The 14,291-nt window shown below is 40.9% G+C and overlaps 1 protein-coding gene across 1 annotated transcript; it reads right to left on the bottom strand.

The window, feature by feature from the left end:
- Window positions 1-4,689: 4,689 nt before the first annotated feature.
- Window positions 4,690-12,968, bottom strand: LOC139333073 (protein FAM163B). Its single transcript, XM_070965332.1, has 3 exons — window positions 12,628-12,968; window positions 6,200-6,315; window positions 4,690-5,363 (listed from the first exon to the last, which is right to left on the bottom strand). The coding sequence occupies exons 2-3, from the start codon at window positions 6,290-6,292 to the stop codon at window positions 4,920-4,922; spliced, it is 537 nt and encodes a 178-aa protein (XP_070821433.1). The 5' UTR covers window positions 6,293-6,315; window positions 12,628-12,968; the 3' UTR covers window positions 4,690-4,919.
- Window positions 12,969-14,291: the final 1,323 nt, after the last annotated feature.

Raw genomic sequence — 14,291 nt, 5'->3', positions numbered from 1 at the left:
ATGGTGAATAATGATTGACGTGACAGCGGGAATATTAAATTCTACCCCTTTCCTGCTCACCTGATTATAATCATTGTCACTGAAATGCAGATTGCACTGTCTACCAAGGGAATTTACATCGGCCATTATCAGAGTAATCTACGTCCCACAACAGGCAAGTGCAGAAGCTGCTCTGTAAGATCTTTGCAATTAATCCTGAAAATGCACTTATTGTTGCTGGAGACCTAAATCAGGCTCTACTCTTAAGAAGTCTATACCTTATTTCCATCAACATATTGACTCCACCACAAGGGGAATTAACACTGTGGATCTCTACTGCATGCCATTCAAAAATGGTTACAAACCAGAATTGCTACCTGCATTTGGTAAGAACAAACACACAGCTATCTTGCTGAGGTCATAGTATGTAAGCACACTATGACACATTCCCACAATGATGTGAGCGGTAAGGAGATGGTCACACCAATCAGAGGCTGCTCTACAGTCTGCACTACATGATGCAGTCTGGGTCATATCCAGGACGTTCACTGCCAACATCACTGGATTCACCAAGTCTGTGTTGGATCTAACTTGTGAAACAACAGAAGCAGCTGTACCCCAAACTATACTTAATTCATTCCACAACAGAAACTACAGATTACCAGAAGCATCCAGGATGTCGTAAACACATATACTGTAGCCTACTACTTGGACTACTACCACTAGTCTGGAAATGTGGACAATTAGAAAGCCATAGTCTACAATGTAAAAAGAGCAGTAAAGGAGGCAAAACGGGACAATGGGAAAAAGGTGAAACTACAATTCCTGGAGGGCAATCCCAGAGGCATGAAGCAAGGTCTGAGAACTGTGACAAATCAGGTATCCCCTTGCTGTCAAGTGCTGATGCATCTCTAGTAAGTGAGCCAACAACCTATATGCTCGCTTTGAGGACATCAGCAACCAGCAACTAAAAATAGCTGAATATGTGGGTTGGGTATTACTCTTTCTGAACATGATGTCAGGAGAGCTTTCAAGCTTGTGAATACCAAGACAGCAGCAGGACCAGACATCAGTGAGTGGGTCCTCAAGCTGCCTTTTTCAAGAAGTCCACCTTCATTCCTGTGCCTAAGAAAACAAGACCAGCCTGCCTGAATGACTACAGCCCACTGTCAATCATCACTGTAGTGATGAAGTGCTTTGAACACCTGGTCAAAGATTACATCTGCTCTGTACTACCCAGCACACAGGACCCAATATAGGTTGCCCAACTGATCAACGGGAGACCCTACAGCACACATCCTCCACAGCAGCTTATCTCACCTGGACAAGAAAGGGAGCCCTCCAGGCTCATCACAAAGGTCACGGATCTGGGATTAAGTACCTCACTGTGTATGTGGATCCTCACCTTCCTGGTGGGCAGACCCCAAGTACTGAGGGTGGGTGGACACTCTTCTTCCCCTCACATCCTTAACACAGGAGATGGGATGCGTTTTGAGCCCCCTGCTGTACTACCTGTACACATACAACACCATCATCAAGTCAACATGAAAGGGCATGTTGTGAGGACAACAACCTATTCCTGAATGTCACAAGATTAAGGAGCTGATAATGTCCTTGGTGGAGAGGGTGGGCGGCCTCAAGCACTGTTCTTTGGTGTCCACATCACTGTGGGCCTGCTCTGGGCCCCATATACTGACTCCATGGAGAGACAGGCAAGGCAGAGACTCTTTCACCTCAGGCGCTTGAGTAAATATTGATGAATTTCCATCCCTGCATCATCAAGAGCATCCTGACAGAGTGCATCACTGCCTGGTTCTTTTTAATGTACAAATTACTTTCATTCATTACTTTATATGATTACACATGACAAATAAACTTAATTGATTGAGACCTCACCTCCACATATATGAAAGAAATGCCTTCCGGACATCAAGAAATAACTTTTACCTGGTTAAAAATCTATTTTTAGATGTTAAAAAATATAATGTAAATGTAATAAAAATAAACAAATAAATAAATAAAAAACTATCATGTCTGCAATTCATTAATAATAATTTGATTTTAACAACTTAATATTTTACAGAGCTTGACACATGTCTAAAACTAAAACTAAATGCAGAGGCCAGACTGCTTTGTGCACTCAAACTTATGGTTCATGTGCATGTACTTTTAACGTTGTGTACAAATGTGTAACTTATGCTCTTGAATTAATAATTTGTGTGCACTTATTAGTTTTCTTACCCTCATGACACTGACACCTGCTAAGCTCAGAGAGAGTGAATTGTTGATATCTAGGAAAAATTATTTTTAGTTTGAATGGCTTCTTATGTGCTCAGTATTGATTTTAAACCTTAAAATCCCTTCACACCTACACAGGTTTTCAGTTAGTTTGCCTGATTAGACCATGACTCATGCCTAGTCCAAATGGACATCGGTATTCGTCAAAATGTAGCTTTTGTCAGTGCGTTTTGGCATTTCATCCACCCCACAAGCGCAGTTTTACGTCACTGAAAATGGAAAACTCCTTCCAGGCTGAAGAAACAGTAAACTTTGTAAAGTTCGTGGCCTGTTACGAAAGAGGTTACGCCGTTATCTCCTTTGTTTCTCTGAACCAATTTTGTGCAATGATAGATGTGTCCAAAATAGTAGTGGTGCTAACTTTGCTCACCTTGTTTTTTTTACACGTGTAGACATAAATGTACAGTACTCTTCCACTTTTCTTGAGGAAGAGAGATGTCAGAATTCACTATGGCGATCACTGCTAAATAATCCAATACTTTCCAAGACACCGCCGGCAGTGTTGCTGGTTTTGGACAAAACCCAGTCACAAATTTACAAATCCTTTGGCGAAGATGGGTCATGCTTTTATCATAGCAGGATTTGTAATTTAGTGGTCAGACCTCTAGTTGCAGGTAGCCTACTGATAATAGTTTTTTCTTCAGCCTTCTGATTGGCCAGCATGGATTAAGATTAGGTTTATATCGCCGCCTGTTGGCTTGGCATGCTCTTGACAGTGTGCCAATTGTGTTTTTGCATTTTCATATGGACCTGATTTTTTTTATTTATTTTTTTAATGGTGAAGGAGGAAAAGCCCTGCATTAAAAAAATACCCGTTTATGTGAGCACTAGGCATTAGTGTACACAAGAAGAGGTGTAACCAGGCAGAATAAGTGAAAGCACCTGTGTGGCTTGACCATTGTATGTAGATGCTTCATCATAAATACAGAATAAACTATAAAATAGTGTTTCAAGATATTATTTAACTCTTTTGAAGTGTTAAGTGAAGGAATTCCACTGTGAAAAAAATAAAAGAGAAATGTAATAGTTATTAGACACTATACAATTCTTGCCACAAACAAACACACAAAAAAACATTTTGTCCATGTGAACCTATAACACCTATATTTTTCACTGCATAAATGAATAATAGTCTTGGTATTATAAGCACATTATAAAAGTTCACACCGTATGTTCAGCACTAGAGTAAAGTCTGTTGGAGATTTGAATGCGCACAAATAATGGATTTCTCAAAACTGGGATATAAACAAAGTAAACTGAAAAAGTTCCCCAAATGGAATCTTCTGACTCAGCAAACACACTTGACTTTAGTATCATTTCTTCTCAAAAATGCTCTTGATTTGGAGATAAAAGGACGAGCTTTAATCTATGTCTTTCTTACAAACAAATCCCATGAAAAGACCAAGACTAATAATGGTTAGCCTGTACTTCCTGACTGTGGGACTGAGTCAGAATAAACTATAGTATACGTGTAATGAAGGAACATGTCACTGAGTGCAACAATGTTGCTCACTGATGATTTTTAATAGTTTTTGCACAAGAGTGGAGCACCATGGCACTGAAGAATAAAATTCATCTGGCTTTAACATGCATAATACTTGTTGGAAGGATCCATTCGTTGCTGGTTTTGGTCCACACATGGGATTTGTTCAGGATTTTTTCTTCCATTTATGTTATCTTGCGAGGTGGCTGGATTTGCAAGATTGCACAAGATCTAGTGAGCCAAGAATCCATCTTACCAGGCTTCAATTTATGTACTTCTGGCTAAACCACAGTCGTTCGGACCAATCAGCAGCCTACAAGAACTACTTGCAGCTATGGGCAGGCGTGATTTAGGTGTGCTGACAGTGAGAGAAGTGAGTATTTGTTCGAAAACAACAACAATGGCTCCTAAAGAGGTTAGTGTAGATGCTGCTATATCATTAGTTATATCAGAACTGGAGAGTATTTCTTCGTTGAAAGAAGAGCAAAGAACAGCACTGAAGTCTTTTATCCATGAAAAAGATATATTTTCACACCACTCCAACTGACTTTGGTAAGAATCCTACTACATCATAATATGATGTATTTATGATGTATTAATATGATGTAGTAGGATTAACCATATTATGGTACGTTGATCTGATTGATTAAAGTTAGCCTGTGATAGACAGATGGTTCATTCAATCACCTGACAAATATTTTGAAAGTGCCTGCCCTTTTCAAAACAGTTTCCATGGACGACTTTCCAGATGGTTCTGTGTAACATCTGTCATGTCAGGTTACCATTGTGCCTGCTCCGTAGTGCACTGAAAAAAAGAAATCAGTGTTAAATTTTCTGATAAATGCTAAAACTGTAAATTGTCTTGTTAATACTTTGATACATAGAAACAAAAACAAATATTAAGTTCAGAAATGCATTCAGCTGTTACTCCAGAGCTGTAGACCTTCAGTAAAGCTTCCAGGAGATGTGTTACATCACCAAAAGCCCTCAGTGTTGCAGTGCATCTCTACGGCACGGTTTTAATGCACCAATCCCCAGCACAACACTTACATAACATGTTAATTTAGTGTGTGTGTTTGCAGATAGTACTGAGTCAGGGCATTTTGTATAAATCAACCTTCCTCCGGGCCAGCAGGGCGGTGCTCCTCCCTGTCTGTTCCTAGACGTCAGTGCTGACGCTGTGGGTGACCACCTCCCTCATGGTGACGGAGCGGATGAGGTTGAGCTTCTGGTAGAAGCTAGCCAGGTCCATGGGCAGTTCCAGGTCCTGCTGCTGCACAGTCCTGTAGCTGATCCTGCGGCCACCATTGCACAGCCTCTCCGGGTGCTGCAAGTAGAAGGGCAGCGAGCAGCGGGCGCAGGACGGGCAGAAGGCATGTGAGCGCTGGCACCTGCGTGGCGGTGGTGTTGGGGAGTAGCTGGCAGGCCCATTGGCTTCAGTGAGGAAGGTGGGTGGGTAGGTCTCCGGTTCGTCACCATAGTGATCCGGGGTTGGAGGCGTAGGGGGAGCGGACAGAGCCAGGGGGCGGGTCGGCGACATGGTGGCGAGCTCTGGTTCCTCCTCTTCCCCCTTCTCAGACTCCTCCCTCTTACAGCAGTAATACTTGAGCGGTCAATCACAGTGAGAGAGAATGTCAGGTCAGAGTCACTGTAAAACATTAGGATGTTTTTTAATGTTGTCACTGACACACAAAAGACAAGAAGTCAAGCAGGAGCTAATAATATGAAGCATTGCTACAAAACTGAAAGTCTTTTGGTCGTATGTATTCTGTGATGTGAAGCTCTCAACATTACCGTACTGGGTCTGTGACCTATCACAACATCTGTTGGATGGTCTGCCCTTAAATTTGGTACAAACAGTCATGATCCCCAGAGGGTGAATCCTACTGACACTGGTTATTCCCATACCTCTGTCTTATCCTATCCTCTTTTCCTCTGGTGTCACCATGAGATTGACATTATTGGTTTTGAGTGAAATGTCTCAACAAATGGTGCACACATTCATATTCCTCTCACGATGAATTGTAGCAACTTTGAGGGTTCTCTAATATTTTCAGTATTGTCACGATCTGGTTAAAATTTCACTTCAGTACTTTGTTTTTTTACATACAATTACACATCCATCAGACACAGTTGTATATTATGTTTACTGCTAATTGACAAATGTGCGCATGATAGCATGGTAAACTGGTATGAGGAACATGGTAAAAGTTATACCTGCTAAACAACAACATGTTAGCATTAAGTGCATTGCCTAATGTTGTGGACACTTCAAGGTTTCAGTTAAATACTCACTGTTAGATTATTTTCACATAATACTCTATGATACTTTTTTTGACCACAATCATGAAAAGACGAAACATGAGAGGGTAAACTGAGGGTAAATTTAACTCATGCAGATGAAAATCAGTTAACTAGTCAATACTAAAATAGTCATACCTGCAACCTACATAAACACAGTACAGCGACAATGGTCAGTAAGATGACTGTAGCCAGAATTCCTCCTGCGATGACCACTGTCCCGGCTGACATTCGAAATCCTCTCCATCAACAGCCTGCAGGAAGGAGGAGGGGGACAAAATAAGGAGGAGGAAGGTAGGATGAGAGAATGTGAATGGAAAAATGAGGAAGAGAAGGAAAATAAAAGGGAACAAGGAATGGAGAAGAAGTAAAGTGGAGAAAGAGGAGAGAAGAGTTAAGAGGAGAATAAGAACGACAATAAGGAAGAAGTAAAAGAGAGAAAGGGGAAAGAGAAAGAGGAGGGAGAGGGGGAAAGAGAAAGAGGAGGGAGAGAGGCACAGGTCAGCCAAGAGAGGAATGGAGGAACAGATGAAAAGAAGACAATAAGAGCAGGGGGAGGATGGAGAATTAAGGAAGGAGTAAAGGTGGAAGATGGGCAGGGAGAGAGGAAAAGGAAAAAGACAATAGAGGTGAGGGAAAATTGGTGGGGAGGAAAGAGAGTACTGTGACAGACATAGCAAAGGTGGAAGGAAAATGAGATGAGAGAAGTGAGGAGAACATGAGAAAGAAGGAGAAAGAAATGGGAGGAAAAATGGAAACAAGTGAGAGAAAAGAAGTGAAAGTAAAAGGAAAATTGGAGGAAAAGGTGAGGACATGACATGAACATGACATGAATTCGCAGGGAGGAAAATGAAAGGTGGAGAAAGAAAGGAGAGAAGGAGAAATGTGGAGGAGGGGGAAAAGAACAGAAGCCAAGAGAGAGACAGTGTAAAGAGGAAGATGGGGAGGGCATGAAGAGGAGAAAGAGGAGGATCTAAGAGAGATAATGATGTTGCTATAAACTTTTACGACTGTACTGTGCAGCTCCAAAAGGTTTAAACTGGTTTCTCTTGCCAGCAGCCATTAATAAAAATATTGCTGATCAAATTTTATCTTTTATCTGTTACAACTCAGCGATCAGTTTGGGCAGTAAATTAAGCCGCCACAGTGAGCCAAGAGCAAATATTAGAAGGTCTCATCTGATGAGAGGAGAGGAGAGGAAGAGGATGAGACTCATCCTCTTCCTTCCTGCTGGGATGTACTCTTCCTTTTTTGCCCTGAACAGAGTCTTACAGGCATTTTGCCATTTTGCTCTAACACTGTATTCTTTTGTCTGCAAGTTATTTTCTCAGACAAACCAAAGTGTTTTCCCTTCAGGAAACAAGGAGTGTGTGGCTGCTTCCTCCTTCAGCTCTGACAGAGAGGAGTCATACTGGTGGTTCACATAGCCACTGGAGGTCCTTGTCAGGTAAATACTGAATAAATGACACATGCTGTCATTTGTCTTGTGAGGACAGTATGTAAAACATTTCAGAGCAATAATAAAAATGAAGAACCAGGTTGTGTTCAACTGGGATTTTCATTTAAGGTTACAGCAGTTGTTGGGATTACAGTCAACAACGTCTACCTAAGAGACTTGACTCTGGTTCTCTGCATGTGTTCAAGCAACAATGGTGGGAAAACAGTGACAATAGTCATGCCTCTGCGCTTTTTGCTCATCCCATCTGATGATTGATTATGAGACAAGATCTATAGTTATAAGACTGTCCTTTTTCTAGAATTTCTAAGCAGATTTTAAGGAGGTTACTGATATCCCTGAAATGTGTAATTTGCATAGATTCAGAATTTAATCATATTTGTGTGTTAATGTAGGGGAGAAAAAGAAATTCCAGACAGGCTTCGAGGTTCGCAGACGTTTTTTTAATGAGATTAAAATCTAAATATCCCTCTATATAATATGGTTAGCATTTTTCTGACTATTTTTTAGTGGAAAATCTGAGAGCTCCCAAGGCAACCTGACAATTAAACAATAAGGCAGACCTTATAGCGCAAACCTCTGCGAACACCAACCCACTCTTCAACCTGCTGAGCTGCAGCCTCCATGACTGTTTATGATGGTTTATTATTTGTCTTGTTACGCATAATGGATAGCAGAAATGATCATCTAGTGGCTGAAAGCTCGACTCTACATCTTCACCAGTGCTGAATCAGCTCTGGCTAAAAAACATGTGACCAGTGGATTTAAACTGGAAATACAGCTGCGACAGAAAGACTTCTTCACCAGGAGAATTAAGGTGATTTCCAAAATGACCAGCACTAAAACAATCCAGATGATATTTATGTGTCTCTGGAAAGGTTTTTAGAGAAGAGAAGTGGAAAATACAAAAGCGGGGCTAAATATGCAGGAGAAGGGTGATTTTAACAGAAGAGGGAGAAATAATTTAAAAGGAAAAGGTGACACAAGTTTTCCTTTTTTCTTCAAGTGTGAATGAGGACAAGTCAAGAAGTCTGTTTATTATCCTTGAAATTACATTAGTGAAAAAGAGAGACATTATGCATTTTATTATTCCCTTTCCCTTCATGTTTTATGCAATAAATCTGGTCTCAAACCAGAATTAAGTGTGCATTAGCAAATGGAAAGAAAATCAAAACACTGAAGGGACACAAGCAAAGGTTCTTCAACCTTGAATGTGATGACAGATGGGAATTTAACCAGTTCCCCCTGTAGGCTTCTGCACTGTTGTACTCAAATATAGTAGTGGAAATCACTCATCCCTAATGTTAGATTAGCATTATGAATTTAAATGATGAATTTCTAATATTCAGCTTTCCCTCATGTTTTAAACAATATATTGGGAACCAAAGCTCCGTTTAAAAGATGTGCACTGATGAACACCAGCAGGCAGATGCAGAGGGTTACGTGAGAGGAGATGTGACTGAGGCAAAGCCATCATCATCATAATCTCATTTCCTCGTTGTTTCCTCGCTGTTTCCTGCGTGGGCATGACGAGGGTTGGCAGGAGTGTGTCGTGTCATGGGAGCGTCATGCTGTGATGCATGTGAAGCTATACGGCCGACACGCCATCCAACATGCCAAAAATAGCCCAGAGGAAAAGCTCTCAGTGGAATCTGGACAAATAAGAGGAAATGTTACAGGTAGACTCTACCTGTAGGTTAATCTGAGGCTGATTTATGTCTTCTGCTGTCCAGCAACAACACCATTACTGCAGCACAGAGTTGAAGTAGAGGTGTTTTTGCTAACAGTGACTACCCTGGCATTGCTGTCTTCAGATACTAAACCAATAAACTAGTAAATCACAGTGTTTTTCATCATTCAATAAAAAAATCCAAAGCATGGAATTGGAAAAGTGGAATTACTGAAAAGTTCCCAGTTGGGCAGGCAGACTTCAGCATCAGTGAAAGATAACCATTTCTTACATACGTTACAGTGTTACTAAGCAGGTTTTCAGGTGAGAAAACACTTGAAGTTACACGTCTCTTCGCCAAATAACGGCCATGTTGTCTAAGTCCTCTTCTACTTGTTCTAACATTTCTATCTAACAAACACATTTCCATAAGCAATGTCTCGTGACCACTTCATCCAAAGGTTTCACAGGGGCTGATTCATCAGTGACATAAATAGTTCTAATTAAAAACTGTCCATAGTGAGGTCTGAGGATCATTCAGATTGACCTAAACATTGTGTCTGGAAATATTCCTAACCTTAATTACCATAACCTTTATTGTGCTGGTATGGTAGCAGAGGTCTCCAAACTTCAGCACATAGGATCATAATTACATGCACTGGTAGCTACCTCTTATATCCTGCATACCTTTGGAGCACTGCTTGCATTCATTCTAAAGAATGAAAGCAGAATTCTGGTATTCTTGAAGCTGGAGCTTATTCTCATAATTGTGGCCACTCTAATTATATATCATGCTGATTTTGGCTGCACATGCAGTCACAACAATCTACCTGAATTCACAGCATAATTTCTGCTCTGACTTGAAGGTAGCTAGAGACCAGACGTGCTTACTGGATCTCCACAGTGTGCTGCAAGTGATTGCTGGGAAATCTGGGACAGAGCAGCAAAGCCTCTCGCAGTGAAGGCATGTATCTTTGAACTTGTCACCACTCTGAGATTAAAGATTCACGACCAAACACCACCATGAGCTGCCCCTCTCATCAGCACCCTGAGGATCAACTCATCACTGGCTATGCATTGTGTCTCCATAGCAACAGAGCCCTGGACATCAGCATCCCAAGGGCCAGAGAGTCGTTCACACCCACACAACCAGTCAGCATCACACTCAAAGGCCAGCACCCATCCATCCATTCATCCATCCTGAGAGCTTCAATCCAACGAAACAAAACTTATTTCCCTTTTTAGACCTAAATAAATCACAGAAATGTGAATAATATCAAAAAAATCTGACATAAGCAACACAAAAAGCAATACACTGCAACAAATCTCCATCTTTCAAGTACATTTTGTCCATGATTAGGTCACACATGGTGCAGCCCCTTTCCAAAACACATCAGTTTGTTATACAGTATATTTCTAGACCTAGATCATATTTTCTTGATACTATTTCTAGACTTTTAGATCTAGATCGCCCTGCAATCGGCTGGCAACCGGTTCAGGGTGTACCCCGCCTCTCGCCCGTTGAATCTGGGATAGACTCCAGCCCCCCGCAACCCCGAAAGGGATAGTCGGTATAGAAAATGGATGGATGGATAGATCTAAATCTAAGCCTCGATATCATAAAACAAGAAAGAATAAATTGGGCTGCTGCACTCGATTCTAGAAAATGTATTCATATTGCTCTTTGCCTTCAGAGGATCAAGGTATTTATTTATTTATTTATTTATTTATTCATTCTGTCGTTGTTGATGCATGTTATACAATACAGAATGACACCGACTCCTACTCTGTGTTAATCCGTGGGCTCATAGAAAACTTTCCATCCTAAATTGAATCAGTCTTACTGACGGAGCTTAAAGGATGAATCTGGTGATGTTTTCGATTTTTCTTAGTTTCAACAAATTGAATTAAAAGACAGAAACCAACAATGAATTGATCATATGAACTGTTGTTGTCTGTTGAATTGCAAGCCTTAAAGCAACATGGATTAATCCACTGCTCAAAATAGTACTCTGCAAATGCATTATTTCCTTCTGTTTGAGTAACATTTGTTTAAAAAAAAAAAAAAGAAAAAAAAGTGACAAGCTGTTGGCAAATTACTGAGCATTTAAAGAAAAAATAAACTGGTGCTTTTAAAGTTTTTTGTCTTTAGTAAGGACCAATGGGCTTGGAACTGAGAGCCACAGACAGGAAGTCAGGAAGACAGATTTGAGAGATGTTGTTGGTTTTTTAATGGCATTTGTTAACAACTGGAGGAATCTAGATGACTGCTAGTTTTATCTAATGCTTGCAGTTCAGAAACCTTTTAGCCAAGATATATAACAGTGTGTGACTCTAAGTGTCCTCAGAGGGGTGTTTTATTATACAGGAGATGACTATAAATTCTATGTTGAGTCAAGGCCATATTATAAAAAATTAGGTTATGTCTGCAGTACTTTTTCTGGCCGAAAAGCAGCCAAATTAATTTGACTGCTTTTAGGCCAATAAATAATTAAATCTGTAAGTATCTCTTCATCAGAATTTTTATCGTTGACAGTGTGGAGAAGACCTCAGACCTTCATACTGGGAAATAAAAACAGTTAAAACGATGGATTTAACATGAAAATTCTAAGAATTGAAACATTAATGAGATCTTTTTGGATTCACGAGTAGACATATTATTCCTAAATTCCTGGAATATCATCTGTGGTCGAGTTTTCATCGGGACTGTTATTTTATACTAGAGCTTGCGCAAACGTGCACATTATTGATTACATGCGTTTGAGCGCGATCTGCAGTAGATGTGATGTTATTATATCATGATTGGTTTCTTGTTTGCACAGAGTAAATGTGGACATAACGTTGTACTTACAGGGGAGTTAATGGCGCGACTTTTACGCAAATTTACGGTGGCCGTTTAAAACTGATCAGGATCACTTGAGAATCCACACTTTGACTCTACCTGTTCAAGAAGTTTCAGCAGCCTCCTTCACACGGGATTCAGGGGTGTTGATTCATACATCAGCACCACAATCACACACTCACACACACTGAAGCTCAAGACTGTTATTGCTACACCAGCTTCAATTACGCGTTTCTTTCAGTGATCATGCCCAGAAATTATGTCTGCATGGAGTTTAAGGTTCATCTCTCCACTTTATTAGAACGGCATTTGGTCTTGATTTGCATGCGTAAAAGCAAAACGCAGACAAAATTCCCAACAAATTAAGGATTTCACAAGAGATTTATCTTAACTGAATATTCACTCATTATTGTACAATTCACCATGCAGTCACTGCATATAATTCACTGTTCAAATCTCTACTGGAATGCTCGTTTTGCGCAGTTGCGCATTTTACGCGTTCTAAAAGCTTCCTAGGACCATGGAACAGACCTCTTAACTACCTCTCCGTGCACCACCGGAACCACAAACACGTTCAAATCAACAGCTGATAATCTTACCCATTACATTAGTATTTTGATCGTCCCATGGCTTCCCCCGCGGCACCTCCACCTCGGGGCAGTCCGGCTTGCGGGCAGAGGTGACGGTTCAGGAGACGAGCTTCCGTTAGGAGAGGTGTAACCAAACCTATAACTGTCAACGAAGAGCTGCTTTTTACATCCACACACACATCTGACCCACAAGAATGAGGAGCAGAGATCTGTCTCGGTGCGTCAAGAAGGAGAAATAAGACAAATTTGTCTTCACATTTCTTCTGTGAATGCACAAGCTGCGCCTCTGTCCACAACTGGAGACATTCGAAATGCAGCGAGAATATCTGATAAAACTTTTACTTTATGAGGAGCTGATTCCTTCCCTGTTTCTTCTATTTATTTTTCATTAATTTAAGTGCAGTTGTCTGCTTCAGAAAAGGTTGCAGATTGAAAAAACAAAACAAAACAAAAAATAAAACAAAACAAAACGTGTAAATCAATAAAAAAAAAATCCCAGATTCTGAAATATGTCCTCTGCAGATCCCCAGGTTTTCTGTGTCCCAACGAAACCTCGAAAAAAGAAAACTGACAAACCGCTGATCCAAGCACACATAAGGTGGCCACAGGAGGAGTTGTTAGTGGAAAAGCTTGGGTTCGCTTGTAATTGACTAGAGGATGTATGTTCTGCACGGATCCGGTGTCATCACAATTATGTTGCAGCGCATTCATTTCCGATGCCGACCTGACTAAATGTGACCGTGCGTCACAGCAGCGCTGCAAAAACACCTGAAGGATGCAACCAAGAGGCTTCACATTCCCGTTGCAGAAATCCTAATTTTGCCTTTTCTTGAACCAAAGGACATCTTCCAGGTAGCTACAATGATCTGTGTGGTTTGAGCTTGTTTTCTGGGGAAAATATATATTTTTGTCTCAGCACTGTCCAGTTTGTTTTGGTTGTTTTTTCAGGTGACTTCAGGTGACACGTCACCCTCTGCAGCAGACCTCAGTACCCCAGAAGATCTGATCCAGAATCTATAGCTTCATGAACATTCATGTGAATTACAGCAAATTTCCGACATGTTTTAGTGGTAAACTAGTCATCACATATGGACATTTGTTATTGACTCAGCTTGTATTTATTTAGTGTTGATTGTGTCAAAGCTGAACTCTAACCACTGCCTGGTGGTGCCTCTGCCCCTCAGACAGCCTGCCACTACCAATAGGCATGTCTTTTATTTGTGCTTGTGTGCCCCACCACATCCGTGTCCCATGTTCTATCCAACCAGCACTGCGAGTGCAGCTAAGCGAGGCCATGATCCCTCACTGGCTACCCATCTGCAAACCCAGTTGGGTGTGCCTGTGGACACGCTGGAGGTGTACTGCTGTTGGGAATCAAAGCGCTGGTCTCTGTAGTGGTGGTTCCTCCCACAAAATGCACAGTGCCCATGACTTCCCTCCTAGAAGGACGAGAGGATGAGAGAGTTCATGCATTATTCCACAATGGTCCTTCCTAATTCAAGCCTCGTAGTCACACCATTACATAACCAAGTTGAGCTACTTATATTGTGTCACTTACATATTTGTGACAGTTTAACAAAAAAAAACAAAACTCTGTTGTGTCTTTCTAAGGCAGAACATTATCTCCACTTTACCATAATAAATGTGTCTGGACCATATGGAAAGGGTTTCCC

Source organism: Chaetodon trifascialis, chromosome 6 (assembly GCF_039877785.1).
Source record: "Chaetodon trifascialis isolate fChaTrf1 chromosome 6, fChaTrf1.hap1, whole genome shotgun sequence".
Lineage (NCBI taxonomy): Eukaryota > Metazoa > Chordata > Actinopteri > Chaetodontiformes > Chaetodontidae > Chaetodon > Chaetodon trifascialis.
The sequence above is the reverse complement of the archived record's forward strand: the minus strand, read 5'-3'. Positions and strand labels throughout refer to the sequence as shown.